A 21,010-nucleotide genomic window follows, 5' to 3' on the forward strand; every position below is an offset into this window, starting at 1 on the left:
TCCGAGTCTGAGAGTGAACCGGAGGAATCCCAGCCGGCACAGGAGTCCCCGCCTCCAGGGCCGGCTGAACTGGGGCAAGGCCTAGATGCTGAGGAGCCTGCACCTGTGCCAGATCCTCAGGGGCAGGCACCAGGTGAGACCATTCTGGCCCCAGAGGTGCTGGAGGACTCAGTGGCTACAGGTGAGCCTCCCCCAGGGCCCAGTAACCCTTCGGCCTCTCCTGAACTGCAGAGGCTTAGGGCAGAGAGGCGAAGGGAACTGGTCTCTCCCAGGAGGAGTGCTCGCCTTAAGGCCAAGAGAGGCGGGGCTCCTGGGGGCCGGGACCGCCCCCGGCCTTAGAAGAAGATAAAGGTCAGGCAGCCCGGTCCCAGGTTGCGGGAGCAACGTCGTTGTGGAGTACCTGCTTTACCCAGACCTAGATCTGCACTCCCAGTGTGCTTGTTCCACGCCCGGCTACCTGCTCCTGACTCTCCGGTGTTCCTGTTCCTCGCCCAGCTGCCCGCTGCTGACCCACCAGTGTTCCTGTTCCCCGCCTGGCTCCCTGCTTCTGCTCTACCAGTGTTCCTGTTACCCGCCTGGCTTCCTGCTGCTGCCCTACCAGCGTTCCTGCTCCCCCGCCCGGCTCCCTGTTTCGGACCTCGCGTCTCATCTAGTGATTGTCTACCCGGCTGGTGACTCTGGACTGAACTTCGGCTACGGTATTAGTACCTTCCCCCCCCGGGACCAGCACAACAGTGGTACTGCAGGTTAAATACTTAATTCCTTCCGGAAGTCTGTTCTTAACCTGAAACTGTTCTTAACCTAGACACCACTTTAGCTAATGGGGCCTGCAGCTGCCGCCGCACGATTTCTGTTCTCATCCTGAGCAAGGTTCTTAACCCGAAGTACTATTTCTGGGTTAGCAGAGTCTGTAACCTGAAGCGTCTGTAACCCAAGGTACCACTGTACTCTCATAGAAAGGCGAGTTCTAATTTATTTGCTTTTGAGTGCACAAAGATGCACCCGTCTTGCATGCTTGAGTACAGCAACTCCAGGGCATGAGCGGAGTAGGGGCCACGTGTAGAGCAAGTCCCTCACTTAGGTCAAAAACACACACAGAGGCAGCAGGACTTCTTCAGTAATAGTTCACTGAGCTTTCAAAGCATGCAGTTCTCACTGGGTCCCCAGTGAGGCACAAAACTTAGCTCCTGAGAGCAAATCCAGTTTCAGCAGTAAAAAAATACAGCACACAGGATATCTACATCAGGCGGACACACACCGGCAGAAGGGAGCGAGGGAGGAAAGAGGCTTGAAGGACACAGAGCAATGGATGTGTGTCTTTCGCTTCCTGTCGTCTGGGAGTGAAGTCAGCAACTCGGCATCTGCAGGGGCTTCACAAAGCAAAGCTTTCTGCCGGCTGCTTCCAGGCAAATGAGCATCCCAGAAACACACACTGTGATCTGTGGTGTGTTGCCATATCAATTGTTTTTGAAAGGTTATCGCGATGTGGTCTAGAAACCAGTATGGGACAATATATCGCCCAGCCCTAATCCTCACTGACCACCAGCAATCCAGATAAACCCTCACCCTTCCTCTATCGAAAGGTACTTTACATCTTAGATTATAATGACATTGTTTGGCATTGCCTTCAATATTTCATTACTATACAGTTTTACACATAAATACCAGAACTTCACATACACAACATGTGTTAAAGACTGATTTCTTCCTGAGTTCATTTCTGTGAAGAAAAGAGTGGACACTGAAAGGAAAACGTCCCGTTCTCCATACATCTAAATGGGTTCTTTCATGCGAGAGTCTCTGGATGTTCCTTAAACGATCCATTGTAAATAAAGCACTTTTTGCAATCTTTTTATTTAAACTGCTCCTCCTCTTTGAGTTTGTTGATGGTTTGTAGGGTTTCAACTCCTAAAGTTCTTCCTGTCCGTGAGTCTGTTGATTTAGAATTTCCACCAGGACTGAACCTCTATCTACTTTTCTTTTTTAAAAAAGTAATATTTATTAAAGGTTTAAGGGTTACAGAAAGGAAAAAAGGAAAAAACAAAGTTAAACAAAACAAAACAATACATTACAATAAAGAAAACAACAACAACAGAAAACACTACTTATCTTAACAAAACAAAAACAAAAACAGAAAAAATTAAAAACACAACGAATATTCCCATAACTTATCTTTCATTTACTTGTTTCATTGACCTCCTCACACCTCCCTTTTTTGTATTCTAGTTCAGTTAGCCATTTCAGCAAATCCTTTCCATCTTTCTCAGTTTTTGTCCTATAATTTGTCTTGACACAATCTAACCTTACTTTTCCCCCTTTAGCCGATTAACAATCTATTTTTCCTTAATCCTTTATAACATTTCTGCTAAAGCCATATAACTTCATTCCAACATCCTTCTAACATTCACTAATTTTACAATGTTTCTGTAAATAATCTTTTAATTTCTTCCAATCTTCTTCCACCGAATCTTCTCCCTGGTCTCGGATTCTGCCAGTCATTTCCGCCAGTTCCATGTAGTCCATCAACTTCATCTGCCATTCTTCCCTGGTGGGTAGATCTTGTGTCTTCCAGTACTTTGCAATAAGTATTCTTGCTGCTGTTGTGGCATACATAAAGAAAGTTCTATCCTTCTTTGGCACCATTTGGCCGACCATGCCCAGGAGAAAGGCCTCTGGTTTCTTCAGAAAGGTATATTTAAATACCTTTTTCATTTCATTATAGATCATCTCCCAGAAAGTCTTAATCCTTGGGCATGTCCACCAAAGGTGAAAGAATGTACCTGCAGTCTCATTACATTTCCAACATTTATTATCGGGCAAATGGTAGATTTTTGCAAGCTTGACTGGTGTCATGTACCACCTGTAGATCATTTTCATTATATTCTCTCCTAAGGCATTACATGCCGAAAACTTCATACCTGTGGTCCATAACTGTTCCCAGTCAGCCATCATAATGTTATTTCCAACATCTTGTGCCCATTTAATCATAGCTGATTTCACCGCTTCATCCTGAGTGTTCCATTTCAACAGCAAGTTATACATTCTTGACAAATTCTAACTTTGGGATCTAACAATTCTGTTTCCAATTTTGATTTTTCCACCTGGAAGCCAAGTTTTTTGTCCAAATTATATGCCACCATTATTTGGTATTAATGGAGGCAGTCTCGCACTCTATTTTTTTATTTTTCAAAACTCTGTAGTTTTAATCTATCTCCCTCTTGTTCCAAAATTTCCCAATATTTCGGCCATTTGGCCTCCATATTGAGCTTTTTCTGAGCCTTCGCTTCCATTGGTGACAACCACCTTGGGATTTTATTTTCTAGCAAGTCCTTATATCTTATCCAGACATTAAACAGTGCTTTTCTGACAATATGGTTTTTAAACGCATTATGTGCTTTGACCTTATCATACCACAGGTATGCATGCCAACCAAATACATTGTTGAATCCTTCTAAGTCCAACACATCAGTATTTTCAAGAAGCAGCCATTCTCTCAGCCAGCAAAAAGCGGCTGATTCATAATAACGTTTAAGGTCTGGCAGGGCAAATCCACCTCTTTCTTTAGCGTCAGTTAATATCTTAATTTTTATTCGAGGCTTCTTGCCCTGCCAGACAAATCTAGAAATATCTCTCTGCCACTTCTTGAAACAGTCCATTTTATCCAAAATTTGCAATGTTTGAAACAAAAACAGCATCCTTGGCAATACATTCATTTTTATCACAGCAATTCGGCCTAGCAATGATAGCTTCAGGTTTGACCATATTTCTAAATCCTTTTTCACTTCCATCCAACATTTTTCATAGTTATCCTTAAATAAATTCACATTCTTAGCAGTCATGTTAACCCCAAAGTATTTCACTTTCTTAACCTGTATTAATCCTGTCTCCTTCTGAAACTTATCTCTCTCAATCACAGTTAGATTTTTCTCTAAAACCTTTGTTTTCTTTTTTTTCTTTTTTTCATATTTTTTTATTAATTTTCAAACATTTATACAGTTTTCCAAAATACAACAAATTACTTCTTATTTGTTTTTGAACTTCCCTCAGCGTCTCTGGCAATCATCCGTATTCATAACTGAAGTTACACATTCCTCCTTTCGTGTTGCCATTACACTTCCCTTCTCCCACTATTTACTGCTGACAATACTTCTCCGTTTTTACAGTACCTCTTGAAATCCCGCTAGCGTTGTATTCTCACCACATATGTTTTTCAGATAATCTACAAACTTTCCCCAGTCTTCGATGAACTTTTGGTCTTTGGTATATCTGATTTTCCCAGTTAATTTATCCAATTCCGCATAGTCTGTCAATTTCAGTCTCCATTCCTCTATCGTCGGTATTTCCTCTTGTTTCCATTTCTGGGCAATCAGGATTCTGGCTGCCGTTACCGCATATTGAAAGAGTTTGCAGTCTTTTCTTCTTATATCCTTTCCTACCATCCCTAAGAGAAAAGCCTCCGGTCTTTTTACAAAGGTATATCTTAACATCTTTTTCATTTCATTGTATATCATTTCCCAGAAGCTTTTCACTTTCTTACATTCCCACCACATATGAAAAAATGTCCCTTCTTTTTCTTTGCATTTCCAACATTTGTTATACATCTTATACATCTTTGCTAACTTTACTGGTGTAATATACCATCTATAAAACATTTTCATAACATTTTCTTTCAGTAACGTGCATGCGGTGAATTTTATATTCTCTTTCCACAATTTTTCCCATTCCTCAAATTGAATGTTATACCCAAAATCTTTTGCCCATTGTATCATTACCGTTTTAACCTCTTCATCTTTCGTATGCCATTCCAACAATACCTTATACATTTTTGACAGCGTTTTGTATTCATTGTTTATTATGTCCCTTTGAAAGTTTGATTCTTTTTCTACATAACCCCTTTCCTTCAGATCTTTTTTAAACATTTCATTTACTTGAAGGTAGTGCAGCCAATCATATACCTGATCTTTAACTTGTTCATATGGTTTCATTTTCCATTTTCCTCCTTCTTTAATTACCAAAAACCTTTGTTTTCATCTTATTCAACTTAAAGCCTGCTACCTGACCAAATTCTTGAATCAGTTCCAATACTCTTTTAGTACTAGATTCTGGCTCCTGTAAAGTCAATACCAAATCATCAGCAAATTCCTCTTGTTCCAAATCCAAATCCCAAAAATCTGCAAATTCCTGTGTGAGAAAGTCTATCAGACTGTCCTTCTCCAGTTCAGGTACAGCTCTGATCCTCAAATTCATCTGTTTTTCCTTGAGCTCAATCATAGAAAGCGTCGACTTGTGGTCCTCAAGTTGCCTCTGTAGGTCTGGGACTCTCTCTGTTTCCAGTTGTGTTACCTTAACTTCCACGGCAGCAACTGCTTCCCTGGCTTCCTCTGCGGTCTGTCGAATCGAAGTAGATTCCTGTATCAGTTTCTCGATGGTTTCTGTGTTGGCATTCACCTTTTGTTCCAAATTATTTAAACTTTCTGTGTTTTGATCAATTTTAGTAGATGCAGCATCCACTTTCTTATTTAGCTGTTCCAATGAGTCATTTAGCTTACTTAATGCAACTGCTAAAGCCTCTTCTGATAACATTCCTCTTGGTTTAGAATGTGTTAGTACAGCCGCAGATGACGCAGAAGGGCCGGATGTTGACGCTCTTCGCTGCCAAGACTTTCCAGACCTTGTTGTTTTGTCTGGGATTGAGGAATCTATTTTTTCTTTTCCATCTGCCATAACACTTAAGAAATCCAAGGTCAGTCACACAGTCCCACAGTTTTACCTTACAGCTGGAAAATTCCCCTGATCCAACTCTTGTAACAGTTTTAGAAACTTCCTCTAGGGGGAAACAGTTGCTATTTGTATTTGTATTAATCCATAATAACGCCTTTTAAGACACAGTTCAAACAATAAAGTTAGTTTCAATTTTCAGCTACTTTTCCTCCTTTTTAAGATCAGAAGAGGACAGCTAAAAACAATGTATCTCTCTTATTCATCTAGCTGTCAGCGAACGGTCTATTCACAGTCAATGCATGTTCCAAAGTACGGCAGTCTTATTGGCAGCCCGTTTCCAGGTGCTGAGCAGTGGAATCTTAACTTCCTTCCCTCTCTCTTGCAGGTATATGCGGTCCAAAACTTCCCCCCTCTTCTCCTGCTTCCAAGGGGGGGGGGGGTTCCACTATTTTTTAATGCTGGAAAATTAGTCCTTTCCAATAGGCTTTCCAAGACTTTAGCTTGCAGCCTCTTTGCTTTAATCTATTTACAAAAGCGGAAGGCGGACTTCCTGTTTTGAGCCTCCCCGTTTGGGTACCAAATTAAGTCTTTTTTTTCTTTAAGAACTTCCAATTTATTCTACTCATGGGTAGTTGCTTTTAGAATCAGATTGTCCACAGGAAAAAGTCAGAGCTCTCCGGCAACGGCTGTGCAGCTTCGCTCCGTGGAAGAAGCAGTCGATTCAAAGCACCGCGCCGCTCACCCCACTTTGCTCTGGATCCCCGAAACCAGGTTTCCCCGCGAGTAGGGGAGGCGCAAAAGGTGCCCGCCGAATCCCACGTTCACAGGCTTCACCCACCTGTGATTTTTGAGGGGTCTCTGCCTTCGCCGTGGCGGCCAGACCCAGTTTCCACAGAGCAAATTCCTCCCGATCAGAGGAATTCCGCCATTACCAAAGGTGCTAACCCGGAAGTCTCCGAACCTCTATATTCTTTCCTGATATTTATAAGGTTTGTGTTTTGTGTGAGTTTGTTGACATAAATCAAGGGTTCCACTCTGACTGAAGCTCCTTCCACAGTCCATACATTTAAACAGTTTCTCCCCTGTGTGTCTGCTGATGTTTTCTAAGATTTCCATTCTGACTGAAGCTCTTTCTGCACCCCATGCATTTAAATGGTCTCTCCCCTGTGTGAGTCCGTTGGTGTACTCTAAGGTTTCCATTATCGCTAAATGTCTTTCCGCACTCCATACATTTAAATGGTTTCTTTCCTGTGTGAGTCCATTGATGTATATTGAGGTGTCCACTCTGACGGAAGCTCTTTCCACACTCCATACATTTAAATGGTTTCTCCCCTTTGTGAATCAGTTGATGTTTTCTAAGGCATCCATGATCACTAAAGCTCCTTCCGCACTCCATACATTTATATGGTTTCTCCCCTATGTGAATCCGCTGGTGTAATTTAAGGTCTCCATTCTGACTGAAGCATTTTCCACACTCCAGGCATTTAAATGGTTTATCACCTGTATGAGTCCGTTGATGTCTTCTAAGCTTTCCATTATCAGTAAAGCTCTTTCCGCACTCCATGCATTTAAATGGTTTCTCCCCTGTGTGAATCCGCTGGTGTAATTTAAGGTCTCCATTCTGACTGAAGCACTTTCCACATTCCAGGCATTTAAATGGTTTTCTCCCTGTATGAGTCCGTTGATGTCTTCTAAGGTTTCCATTATCAGTAAAGCTCTTTCTGCACTCCATGCATTTAAATGGTTTCTCCCCTGTATGAGTCCGCTGATGTGTTCTAAGGTTTCCATTAAAACTGAAGCTCTTTCCGCACTTCATACATTTATATGGTTTCTCCCCTGTGTGAATCCGTTGATGTATATTGAGGTATCCACTCTGAGTGAAGCTCTTTCCGCACTCCATACATTTATATGGTTTCTCCCCTGTGTGAATCTGCTGGTGTAATTTAAGCTCTCCAATCTGACTGAAACCTTTTCCACACTCCATACATCTAAATGGTTTCTCCCCTGTGTGAGTCCGTTGATGTTTTCTAAGGTCTCCATTCTGACTGAAGCTCTTTCCACAATCCAGACATTTATATGGTTTCTCCCCTGTGTGAATCCGTTGATGTGTTCTAAGGGGTCCATTGTCACTAAAGCTCTTTCCGCACTCCTGGCATTTAAATGGTTTCTCCCCTGTGTGAATCCGTTGATGTGTTCTAAGGTTTCCATTATCAGTAAAGCTCTTTCCACACTCTATACATTTATGTGGTTTCTCCCCTGTGTGAATCCGTTGATGTGTTCTAAGGTTTCCATTGAAACTGAAGCTCTTTCCACACTCCATACATTTATATGGTTTCTCCCCTGTGTGAGTCCGCTGATGTAAACTTAAGTGTCCATTCTGACTGAAGCTCTTTCCACAATCCATGCATTTAAATGGTTTCTCCCCCGTGTGAGTCCATTGATGTCTTCTAAGTGTATCACTCCGATAGAAGCTCTTTCCACACTCCAGACATTTAAAAGGTTTTTCCCCTGTGTGAATCCGTTGATGTAAACTTAAGTGCCCATGTTGACTGAAGTTCTTTCCACACTCCCTGCATTGGAATCCTTTCTTGCCCATGTGAGTCCACTGATTTGTTCTAAGTTTTCCACTGTCAGTGAAACTTTCCCCACACTCCATACCTTTAAATGGTTTCTCCCCGTTGGAGTTTGTTGATGTGAACTATGTTTCCTCATTCAATGAAGCATATTCAGCATTTCACACATTTTAATTTCTATTCCTAATGGGAGGGAAAGGTGACCCATCCCCTGGAGTTCTGACTGTCTTCTCCATCTCCTTCTTTAGAGTGGGAGGAAAGGGAATCCTGTTTTGGTTTCGAGGAAGAGAACTAAGGGAAAGAGAACACATCAAGCTCCATTAGCACCTTCTCCTATTTCAACGTCTACTACATTCCTTTACCTCCTACCCATGTTCCCAGTTTTTAGGAAGTGAAGTTGCAATGTCAAATGATAGTAATTCATGAGCAATTTTCAAAATCCTGAATCAATGTTCATAAAGCAGCTTGATTCTTTAAAGAATGATGTGCTGTCTGATCTCATGCCTGTCTTCTGACGCAGGACTATCCAGAAACGACACTGAAAAGCAGGATATTCAAGGCAAATAGATAAACTGTACTTAGTGGAATATGTACTACCTTGAATATGTAGTATTGATTTATTGATGGACTGAAGTTGTGTTATTTCTGGGGACATGAATTAATTCCTGTTCTGTCTTAAAGATCATAATCACACAATATCATGTGGTGTTAGGGGAGCGGTAGTACCTCTGGTGGGGGAAATGTCATGCACCTTATGAGGTACCGTATTTTTTGCTCTATAAGACTCACTTTTTCCCTCCTAAAAAGTAAAGAGAAATGTGTGCGCGTCTTATGGAGCGAATGCAGGCTGCACAGCTATCCCAGAAGCCAGAACAGCAAGAGGGATTGCTGCTTTCACTGCGCAGCGATCCCTCTTGCTGTTCTGGCTTCTGAGATTCAGAATATTTTTTTCTTGTTTTCCTCCTCCAAAAACTAGGTGCGTCTTGTGATCTGGTGCGTCTTATAGAGCGAAAAATACGGTAATTTATCCACTATTAGCTCCCACCCAGCACCTAGTTCTCACCTGTGGCTTCCAGAAGCTGTCAGAATGCAACAGAGGCCATAATCCAAGGAATGGCTTCAATCAGCCGGCTAAACCAGGTGAGGATACCTGATGGGTCTCAAATCCTTGGTGGGTTGGGGAATTCTGTTGCAGGTGAAGGCAGGCCTTGGTGGATGGAGAGGATGAGAACAACAGTGAATTCCACAGTCAAGAAGGCAGATTCTGCCCATTCTGCAGAGGAAAGTGAGGAGAGATGGGGCTCGTAAACCAGGGAAGGGAACCCTTCGAGAAGGAAAACTCTGGTCGTAATACTTTGGTGCACTCCCTCACTTCCTCTTGAGTTATCTTCAGGATAAGAAAATGCTATGGAGGAAAACCTACAGAAATCCAGAGTGGAGTCTCTAAGACGGTTAGATGGTGTCCTGCACACCACCTTCCAGCCACTCCTGCAGCCAAGCTGGTGCCTAACGTACTGCTCTGCTTTCCTTGGGACCATATAAGCCAGGCTGAGAAGGGGGTCTTGTTGTCTAGGCAGCCCTGAACCCCCAAACACACTGCCCAGGCAGTGCTGCTAACACAGCAGTTTCAGGGGGAGCGATGAACTCAGATCTGTGTATCAGAATCTCTCCAATGTGGAATATGTAAAACAGAAGTGCTGTTTATATCATACATCAATTAAAAAGTAATCAGAATATTTGTCTTTTGAATAAAAGGCCACCAAGTATCCGATGGCCCCTTCAAAGCTAATTAAATTCTTGGGCCTGGAGCTTTTGGGGGTGCAGGATCAGGAATGCCTCTGCCACCATTAACCTTCCAATTGGGATTCAGGCCTCATCATGGAACTGAAATTGCCCTGGTTCTGCTGTTTCGTGGTTCTGCTGGATCTCTCAGCAGTTTTGGAGACCAGTGACCTTGGTATCATTCTGGACCCTCTAGGGGAGCTGGGGCCCTGCTATGCAGTGGTTCCCCTCCTTCCTCCTGGGCCATGTCCAGAAAGTGGTGTTGGGGGATGAGTGTTCAGACCCCTGGGCTCTCACTTGTGGGGTGCCTCAGGGCTCCGTCCTCTCCCCCATGCTTTTTAATATCTATATGAAGCTGCTGGGAGAGAACATCGGGGCTTTTGCCTGGGTTTTCACCAGTATGTGGATGATACCCAGCTCTTCTTCTCATTTAAATCAGAACCAGTGAAGGTGGTGAATGCCCTGTGTTGGTGCCTGGACGTGGTTTGAAGATGGATGGTGGCTAACAGATTGAGCTTGAATCCTGACAAGACAGAAGTACTGTCCCTGGGGAACAGAGGGTGGGCAGGTGTGGGGACCCCCTGGTCCTGATGGGGTAACTGTGCCCCTAAATAACCAGGTGCGCAGTGTTGTGATCATTTTGGACTCACAGCTGACCATGGAGGTGCAGGTCAATTCTGTGTCCAGGGCAGCTGTCTAGCAGCTCCAAATGGAACGCAGGCTGAGACCCTCCTTCCCCGCAGACTGTCTCGCCAGAGTGGTGCATGCTCTGGTTATTTCTGGCTTCGGCTACTGCTATGTGGTCTACATGAGACTACCTTTGAAGGTGACCCAGAAACTGAATGGGAGCAGCTACCGAGACCACATATCACTGCTCTTAAAGGATCTTACCTGGCTCCCAGCACATTTCCAAGCACAATTCAAACTGTTGGTGCTGACCTTTAAAGTGTCATGGTTGCATTTTTCAGGCAAAGAAAAGTATTGATCTAATGCAGGCTTCCTGAAACTCGGCAGTTTCCTTTCTGCTGAGAGCTGGTGGTGGGATAAGTTGCGATGAGGTTATGAAGAACCTTTCTTGTTTCATGGAACCAGATGAAGCTGGTTTAAACTGGAGTGAGCCAGGCTTGTTATCCAGTCCCAAGGTTACTCTGACATTTAATGGAATATAAATTACAAGGCCGAAAGGCTCCTGGTCCCACTTCCTAGTCTGCTATTTCTCTACTCTGCTTGTGTGATTCTTAGTTGAGTGCTGTTTTGGTATGCTAAGTTAGGGTTTTATGTAAGTTAAATTTTTGCTATTTTTTGAATCCTGTTATGCTTCTTTGCCTTCAGTAATAAATTTATTTGTTGAATGAGATTGTTATGGAGCAGCAAGATCTGCAACCTGAAGCCCTCAACAGCCTCGACCCTGTAGGCCTCAAGGAGCATCTCCAACAACATCGCTCAGTCTGGACAGGGAGGTCCTTCTTCGAAGGTCTTCTGCTGATTCCCCCCCCCCCCCCCGCGAGAAGCGAAGTTACAGGGAACCAGGCAAAGGGCGAGGAAATGGGCACCATTCTGACATTTAGAAGACAGCTGAAGGCAACCCTGTATTGGGAGGTTTTTAATGTTTGATGTTTTACTGTTTTTTATTTGTAGTGGAACCAGGAAGTGGAAGAGAAACAGACCATCGGCTGTGGTGAGGACTGCAGGGCCTGCTCCCTTCCAGGGCCCTTTCCAACTGGCCCAGGCCCTCACTCTCCCAGCTACAAAGAGACTCCTGCTGTGGTGAGACCTTGGACCATCGGCTGTGGTGAGGACTGCAGCGCCTGCTCCCTTCCAGGGCCCTTTCTAACTGGCCCAGGGGGCGTGGCCCAGGCCCTTATTTGGAACAAACTTTTGGGAAAGTGCGGGAAGTTGTTCTGCTACTGCTTCCCTGTTCCAAGTGGTTAATGTGTTTTAAAATGTCCTCAAGCAATCGGTGGCATTTAAATTTTTTCCCCTTTTTTCCTTTGTTGGGAGTGGGTGGGTGGGATGGATATTTGGTTGGGGATTAATTTGAGTATAATTGTTCTGTTTTTGTTTTTTGTTGTTTTATTGGTTGTGTATAGTTTGTGTTTCATTTTTAAGGGGCAGGATCAGGGCTGCCTGGGAGTGGGGCCCCAGCCAACACAATGGCTGGGACAAGTTCCACAGGGGGGCGGGAAGCACTAGGACATCTGATCTGGGTGATCATGGGCAGGAGGAGGAGTTACGCTAAGACCAGACCATGTCATTACCGAGGAGGCAGGTTTAGTCATTGTTTGAAGACTATCCCTGCCTCCGGGTCTGGCCTTGACCGGAGGGATGCTGGAATCAACAGGGGAAACCCACATGACCTGAAGGTGTTGCTGTGTAATGCCAGGTCAATGATAAATAAAACCACTGCCATCCACGACCTGATTGTGGATGGAGGATTTGACCTGGCATGTGTGACAGAGACCTGGTTGGATGAAGCAGATGGGCCTTTCCTTGCCGCTGCTTGCCCACCTGGTTTCTCTTTTTAAAAAAATAATAATAATATTTACTACTTTTATAGATTACAAAAAAGAGAAGAGAAAAACAGAAAAAAAGACAAAGGAGGAAAGCAAAAAGGAGAGAAGAAAAAAAAACACAATATAGTACAATATATAGACAATGCAAAACACAACCTAAACTAAACACATTAGACTAAACTAAACAAACCCCACTCCCTAACCTTAACCCTAAATAAAACAAAAGAAAAACAATTTAAAAACCTACATCATCCCTTTTCCGTACTCTATCTTTCATTCCCTTGTTTCCTCGACCTCCTGTCGCCTCCCTTTTTGTATTCCACTTCTATTAATTGTTTCAGCAAATCCTTTCCATCTTTCTCCATTTTCTATCATATTGTACATAACGTATTTTTTAACCTTATTTTCCATTAAAACTAAAATACTTATATATGCTTAACTCCTTATAACATTTCTGCTAAGCCCATAAAAAAACATTCCACCATTTTTCTATCACTCATTAGTTTTACCATATGTCTATATATAAACTTTAAATTTTCCAATCTTCTTCCACCATCTCCTCTCCCTGGTTTCGGATTCTGCCAGTCCTTTCCGTCAACTCCATAGAGTCCATCAACCTGGTGATCTTCTGGTTGCTTACGCACAGCAACCCAGGTCATGTGGATGGGGGGGGGGGTTGCAGTGATTTTTAGGAAGTCATTAGCTTGCATCAGGCATCCTACTGGGAAGACCCAGTTCTCTGAGTGCATGTTCCGGAAGCTGGGCAATAGGGGCAGTACAGGATTCCTTTTGGTGTACTGACCTCCCCGCTGCACCAAGGATTCCCTGTCCGAGCTGCTTCAGGTCATGGCGGATGTTCTCCTGGAGATACCTAGTTTGGTTGTCCTAGGGGATTTTAACATCCATGCCAAAATGACCTTACAAGGGGCTGCTTGGGACTTCGTGGAAAGCATGGCCTCCATGGGGCTGTCCCTGAATACGTTTGGCCCAACTCATAGTCACGGACATGCCTTAGACCTGTTTTTCACCTCGTGATGTGGGTGATCTGACACTAAGTAAATGTGAAAGAAAAGAAGCGCCATGGTCAGATCACTTTCTGGTGCAACTGGACTTCTCCACGACCCTTTCCCTCTGCAGGGAGGTGGAACCAATGCGGATGGTCCGCCCCCGCCACTTAATGAATCCAAATGGTTTCCAGAGAGTGGTAGGGGATGCTTTATCCCATGTTGATGGCCTTTCAGCTGATTCCCTGGTGGCCTGCTGGAATGCGGAGTTAACCAGGGCTATCGAATGTCTGGCTCCGAAGCGCCCTCTCCGACTGCATGGAGCCCTGACAGCCCCGTGGTTTTCTTTGGAGCTGAGGCGATGAAACAATCGCTGAGACGATGAAACAATCGCTGAGACGGCTAGAGCGTCGGTGACAGAAAACTCATTCCGAATCTGACTGGACACAGGTAAGAGCTCAACGTCGAGCATACCAAGTGGCGATAGCGACAGCAAAGAAGACTTTCTTCACTGCCTCTATTGCATCTGCAGAAAATAGTAGCAGGAGACTCTTTCAGGTGGTCCACAATTTAACAAAACCACCTTTACCACCTATGCCTTGTAAAGACCCCAAGATCTCCTGCAATGATTTTGCAAAGTTTTTTGCAGATAAAATCACTCATATTCGGAAGGAGGTAGACACCACCGTGGGAGCAGGGTCGGGGCGGGAGAGTGCTAGAGCCCTGTCTGGTCAAGTTGCATGGAATCAATTTCAATCCGTTACCCCAGAGGATGTGGACAGGCTGCTTGGATGCGTGAAACCAACCACCTGTCTCCTTGATCCTTGCCCATCCTGGCTAATAAAAGCAAGCCGGAAAGGGCTGGGCAATGGGCTCTGTGGGGTGGTGAATGCTTCCCTCTGTGAGGGAGCCTTCCCAGACCCGCTGAAAGAGGCGGTCATTAAACCGCTTCTTAAAAAAACATCTTTAGACCCAGCCAATTTGGCCAACTATCGCCCAGTCTCAAATCTTCCATTCTTGAGCAAGGTGATTGAGCGAGTGGTTGCTGAACAACTCCAGGCACGCCTGGAGGATGCAGACCATTTGGATCCCTTCCAGTCGGGATTCAGGCCTCATCATGGGACTGAAACTGCCTTGGTTATGCTGTTTGATGATCTCCGGCGAGCTAGGGACAAGGGTGAGAGCTGTTTCTTAGTTCTGCTGGATCTCTCAGCGGCCTTTGATATAATCGACCATAACATCCTTCTGGACCGTCTAGAGGAGCTGGGAGCTGGAGGCACTGTTATACAGTGGTTTGGCTCCTTCCTCCTGGGCCGTGTTCAGAAAGTGGTGGTGGGGGGATGAGTGTTCAGACCCCTGGGCCCTCACTTGTGCGGTACCTCAGGGTTCCGTCCTCTCCCCCAAGCTTTTTAACATCTATATGAAGCCACTTGGAGAGATCATCAGGGGGTTTGGAACTGCATCAATATGCAGATGATACCCAGCTCTACCTCTCTTTCAAATCAGAACCAGTGAAGGCGGTGAAGGGCCTGTATGAGTGCCTGGAGGTGGTGGGAGGATGGATGGCGGCTAATGGATTGAGGTTGAATCCTGACAAGATAGAAGTACTCTTTTGGGGGGACAGGGGGCAGGCTAGTGTGGAGGACTCCCTGGTCCTGAAAGGGGTAACTGTGCCCCTGAAGGACCAGGTACTCAGCCTGGGAGTCGTTTTGGACTCACAGCTGTCCATGGAGGTGCAGGTCAATTCTGTATCCAGGGCAGCTGTCTACCAACTCCACCTGGTACACAGGCTGAGACCCTACCTGCCCGCGGACTGTCTCGCCAGAGTGGTGCATGCTCTGGTTATCTCTCGCTTGAACTGCTGCAATGCGCTCTATGTGGGGCTACCTTTGAAGGTGACCCAGAAACTACAACTAATCCAGAATGCGGCAGCTAGACTGGTGACTGGGGGTGGCTGCCGAGACTCCGGTCTTGAAAGACCTACATTGGCTCCCAGTATGTTTCTGAGCACAATTCAAAGTGTTGGTGCTGACCTTTAAAGCCCTAAACGGCCTCGGCCCAGTATACCTGAAGGAGCGTCTCCACCACCATTGTTCTGCCCCGACGCTGAGGTCCAGCGCCGAGGGCCTTCTGGCGGTTCCCTCATTGCGAGAAGCAAAGCTACAGGGAACCAGGCAGAGGGCCTTCTCGGTAGTGGCGCCCTCCCTGTGGAACGCCCTCCCATGTCAAAGTGATAAACAACTACCTGACATTCAGAAGACATCTTAAGGCAGCCCTGTTCAGGGAGGTTTTGTGACATTTTAGTGTATTTTTGTGACATAAAATGTGTGACATTTTAGTGTATTTTTGGTCTCTGTGGAAGCCGCCCAGAGTGGCTGGGGAAACCCAGCCAGATGGGCAGGGTACAAATAATGTTGTTGTTTAGTCGTTTAGTTGTGTCCGACACAACTTCGGCGATTAGCCTTCTTTATGGTCCACCTCTCACTTCCATACATCACTACTGGGAAAACCATGGCTTTAACTATACGGACCTTTGTTGGTAAGGTCTCTGCTTTTTAAAATGCTGTATAGGTTTGCCATCGCCTTTCTCCCAAGGAGCAGGTGTCTTTTAATTTCGTGACTGCTGTCACCATCTGCAGTGATCATGGAGCCCAAGAAAGTAAAATCTCTCACTGCCTCCATTTCTTCCCCTTCTATTTGCCAGGAGGTGATGGGACCAGTGGCCATGATCTTCGTTTTTTTGATGTTGAGCTTCAGACCATATTTTGCACTCACCCTCAATAAAAGGTTCCTTAATTCCTCCTCACTTTCTGCCATCAATGTTGTGTCATCTGCATATCTGAGGTTGTCGATATTTCTTCCGGCGATCTTAATTCAGGCTTGGGATTCATCCAGCCCAGCCTTTCGAATGATGAATTCTGCATATAAGTTAAATAAGCAGGGAGACAAAATACAGCCTTGTCGTACTCCTTTCCCAATTTTGAACCAATCAGTTGTTCCATATGCAGTTCTAACTGTAGCTTCTTGTCCCACATAGAGATTTCTCAGGAGACAGATGAGGTGATCAGGCACTCCCATTTCTTTAAGAACTTGCCATAGTTTGCTGTGGTCGACACAGTCAAAGGCTTTTGCATAGTCAATGAAGCAGAAGTAGATGTCTTTCTGGAACTCTCTAGCTTTCTCCATAATCCAGCACATGTTTGCAATTTGGTCTCTGGTTCCTCTGCCCCTTCGAAATCCAGCTTGCACTTCTGCAAGCTGGATTTATTATTATTATTAGAAAGATGGAAGCCTGAGAGAGAGGAAAAGGTTTCTGGCTGCTTCCTGGGTGGGATTGCAGAAACGAAGAGCTGCTTCTGAGAAGGCCTCTCCCCTCCCCTCTTCCTGGACAGGGCAGGGGTTATGGGGGCTTATGGGGTGGGAAGAGGATGGAGGTTACAGGAAGGAGGGGTGGGGGGACTGGATCCCCCACTTTTCAGGAATCCCCCTCTGGTCGCCTTGAAGGGGTGGCCGATTCTTGGGCGGGAGGGAGAAGCCAAGGCGGCCCCTCCAGAAAATCCCCGTAGGCGCCACCATGGAGAAGTTTCCCCAAAGACTGGTTTCCTATCTCCCCCCCCCCCCATGCTGCCCTTCCCTGCCCCAGGGATGCTCCCCTCCCCACTTCACTCCCTCCCTCTGTTCCAGAGTCTCCCCTGCACCCAGAGGCCCCCCTTGGCGCGGCTCACTCCTCACCCCCCATCTTTCCATCCTGAGGGGCCACCCCAAGACGCACAGATTAGGGACAGGGGGGTCTCTATCCAGGCGTCCCTCACGCCCGTTAACCCTTTCATGGCCCGCCTTTCTCCGTGCGGAGCCCACACGTCCCCAGGGATGCTTGTGCGGGGGAAACGGGGCAATGGGGCCCCATGTCCGCCGCTGCCAAGGCGCCTAAGGGGCCAAGGAAAGCCCCCTTCGCAGCACACCTGTAGGGATCCAGGCCCCACGGAAGTCGCTTTGGGGAGCTGGCGGGGGTCTCTGGGTCCTTCCCCCCCTCTCCGCGGCCCGCGACCCCTTTACCTCTTTGTCCTCGCTCTCGAGTCTCATTTCTTTCCTGCAACATCCACGGGGGGAAGGGGATCCTCCTCTTCCCATCCTCCTCCCCTTTCCGAAAGCACGCCCCCCTAGAGCTACGCCACAAAGCAGCAATTCGGAGTAGAAGCTCCACTTGCGGGCGAAGCAGGCAGTTTGGAAGGGGGGCTCTCTCCGCTCATTTCGGAAACAGAAGCCGGATTGGAGGAGGAGGAAGAAGAGGTGCAGCGCACGGTGGAGGGATTTGGGGTTGTGGGCGCGGGGTGAGAGGAGGATGTACCGGGAAGGGAGGAATTGAAGGACGAAGGAGAGGAAGGTTTCCCCCCTCCCTTCTTCCTTATGGGGATGAGGAGAGCGGGGGAGGGGCTGATCCCGGCAATTCAGCTGCAAAGTGGGGTCCCCCCTACAATGTTTACATTGCAAAATCCTTCCCTCCCCCCGCCCCCCACGCCATGATCTTAGATCCATTCCATGTTTTAGGTATTGGTGCACACTGAGCAGCGGGTTGGGCTCTGTGACTCCTGTGTTACGGAGAAAATGGGCCTTGGGCTTTTGCACACACGCCCCCCCTCCCCCCCTCCCCCCAGGTAAAATTCATCCCTTGTGTCTCCGTCAGAGGCAACACAATGAGGCCAGGAAGAAAGCAAGGCAGCTGTTGATCTGTTTGCGCGCAGAACCCCCCCCCCATGCAAGGAGTGAAGCAGCCCAGAACTAAAGCGCGTTGCAATTTATACAGCCTAAGATAGTAGCCCCCCCCCCCCGTCACAGAGAGAGCACCCCAAAAACATCTCCGTTTGCGCCACAAAATGCGTTGTACATGGAAATCAGATCAGACTCCGAGTTCATGTTTGGGCAACATGACAAGTCTGTCTGTCAATCGGGATGCCTGACGATTCCTGCTCCCTGCCTTTTCCTGGCCAGCCTGAGAGGTCACTGGAAAGGGCGGATTTCTTGACTCCAGAATCCATCATCGCAGACCCGTTTCATTCAGGCACAGAGATCTGCTCTTTGGACCAGTCTGCTTGGATCATGTGGATCATCAATGGATCATCCATGATGTCATACCTATCTCAGGGGGGGGGGGCTCAGGAAGAATCTCCTGTCACGTGACTGGGGGAGTCTGGAGGCTGACTGGGATCAGACAGGGCTGCTGTTTTGCTCTCCTTCCTATTTCAGCTCAGGTTTTACTGGCAGAAGTTACATTTCATCAAGAAATGGGTGGGTTCGTTGAGGAAACGGGGCTAAGCGAAATCATCCGTCGAAAAGAGGCAAATGTGTATACTTTGTTACCACCCAGTGAGTTGTGTTGCAAAGGCCATTTGCAGAAAGGCTCCTATTGTATCACCTGCGGCTACATGCTGGAGTTTTGGTCTTTTTGCGGAAATGTGTCTGTGTAAATGCACTTATCCCCGTGCATTTATAATGGCAAGACATTAAATCCCATGAGATCCACAAGCACCAGAACCATAAGCCCACATAGGAGTCCAAAAGCACAGAACGAAGCAGCCCTATCAAAAGCTGGATGTCTAACAACAACAACAACAACATGTTTTTTGTACCCCACCCATCCAACTGGATTGCTCCAGCCTCTCTGGGCAGCTTACAAAAGGATAGAAGAAAACATAACCCAACATAAAACATTAAAAGCTTCCCGATACAGAGCTGCTTTTAGGCGTCTATGGAGGTCGTATAATGGTTTATCTCATTGACATCTGGTGGGAGAGTGTTCCACAGGGCAGTCACGACACCCGAGAAGGCCCTCTTTAGCCTCACTTCTCGCAATGAGGGAACTACCAGAAGGCCCTCGGAGCTGGACCTTATGCTTTTCATATAATCAGTTAGCCATATATCCATATATAACCATATATCCTCATAATGATTTTTTTTATAATCCATTTTTTTATAATCCTTTCAAGGTCAGCACCAACACTTTGAATGGTGCTCGGAAACAGACCGGGAGCCAGTGAAGATTTCTTAGGACCTGTGTTCCAGCAGGGACCATGTTATATACTGAGTTTAATAGGATCCAAACTGCAGCAGTCTGATTGGTCCTAGAACAAAAGGATCCAAAACGCAGCAGTCTGATTGGTCCTAGAACAATAGGATTCAGAATGCAGCAGTCTGATTGGTCCCAGAACAATGCAGCAGTATATTGGTTGGCAGGAACCACCCAATCATTCTCCAGATAGAAGCGAATCCACAACCTGATTGGCTTACAGTAGAATTCCGGAATTAGCCAATCATGTGCAGCCCATTGTGTAAATAATGTATATAAAGCAGATACTTTGAGGGGACATTCATTCATTCCTCCTCACCACTATGAGCTGAATAAAGAGCATGAAATCACTTTGCGACTCTGAGTATATTTCAGACCAGGGGGCCAAAACTGAAAGTATCCCTTGCCGGAAGTAATCCATAAACCTCTCCTCCTCCGCCTTCTCAGGAAGCCATTGGTGCGCGATGCTCAAGAGAGGGAGAGGCATGAGTTGGGTGCGCTCGGCTTGCCAAGGGTTAAACGGAAACGAGCTAGATTCCTAGACAGGAAAGAAAGACGGGGAAGGCAGGGTCCTCCAGAGCGAAAGCCCAATCCCCCCCTTTCCTGCAAGAAGTCGGGCGTGTGGGGGTCCCGTTGGTTCAGCTCTGCAGAGGCTGCCAGGGGGAGCCTGCTGGGATCCGGTGAGTCTCCTCTCTCCCACCATAGGGCCCATGGGGAGAGCGGGGGTCCCAGCGCTGCATGGCGAGAGGGGGGCAAGTCAGGGCGCGGAGGGTCGCAGGAGGGCGGCAGCTCTGCTCTTCCTTTGCATGGATGCGCTGCTGGCCCCTTGGGGAGGGGTCTTGGGTCCAGAGGCGGGGAAATGCATGCAGAGAAACCCCATTCAGATGTATGGTTGTTGTTTAGTCGTTTAGTCATGACCCCCTGGACCAGAGCATGCCAGGCACTTCTGTCTTCCACTGCCTTGTCTCCTCCTGGCTCCTGAGTATTGTTGGCCATACCTAGGAGTCCCTTAGGAGTCCTAAGGGACGCGGGTGGCGCTGTGGGTTAAACCACTGAGCCTAGGACTTGCCGATCAGAAGGTTGGCGGTTCGAAGCCCCACCAGGGGGTGAGGTCCCGTTGCTCGGTTCCTGCTCCTGCCAACCTAGCAGTTTGAAAGCACTTCAAAGTGCAAGTAGATAAATAGGTACCGCTCCGGCGGGAAGGTAAACGGCGTTTCCGTGCGCTGCTCTGGTTTGCCAGAAGCGGCTTAGTCATGCTGGCCACATGACCTGAAAGTTGTATGCCGGCTCCCTCGGCCAATAAAGTGAGATGAGCGCCGCAACCCCAGAGTCGCCCGTGACTGGACCTAAAGG

General features: G+C 46.6%; 1 protein-coding gene across 2 annotated transcripts; it reads right to left on the bottom strand.

The window, feature by feature from the left end:
• Positions 1–1,110: 1,110 nt before the first annotated feature.
• LOC308486310 (uncharacterized protein) lies at positions 1,111–10,248 on the bottom strand. 2 transcript variants are annotated; one of them, XM_081023043.1, is made up of 3 exons: positions 9,358–10,248; positions 6,692–8,585; positions 1,111–1,973 (listed from the first exon to the last, which is right to left on the bottom strand). In XM_081023043.1, exon 2 carries the CDS (start codon positions 8,375–8,377, stop codon positions 6,788–6,790), a length of 1,590 nt encoding a protein of 529 aa, XP_080879169.1. In that variant the 5' UTR covers positions 8,378–8,585; positions 9,358–10,248; the 3' UTR covers positions 1,111–1,973; positions 6,692–6,787. The 2 variants fall into 2 exon arrangements, with proteins under 2 accessions (XP_080879169.1, XP_080879170.1); XM_081023044.1 differs by having other exon boundaries at positions 1,111–1,964; positions 6,683–8,585.
• Positions 10,249–21,010: the final 10,762 nt, after the last annotated feature.

This window comes from Podarcis pityusensis (genome assembly GCF_964106645.2).
Source record: "Podarcis pityusensis genome assembly, chromosome: 10".
NCBI lineage: Eukaryota > Metazoa > Chordata > Lepidosauria > Squamata > Lacertidae > Podarcis > Podarcis pityusensis.

Bases quoted from the DNA above. Each gene is read 5' to 3' on its own strand.
- LOC308486310 (XM_081023043.1), bottom strand. From the start codon at position 8,377: ATGGAGTGTGGGGAAAGTTTCACTGACAGTGGAAAACTTAGAACAAAT.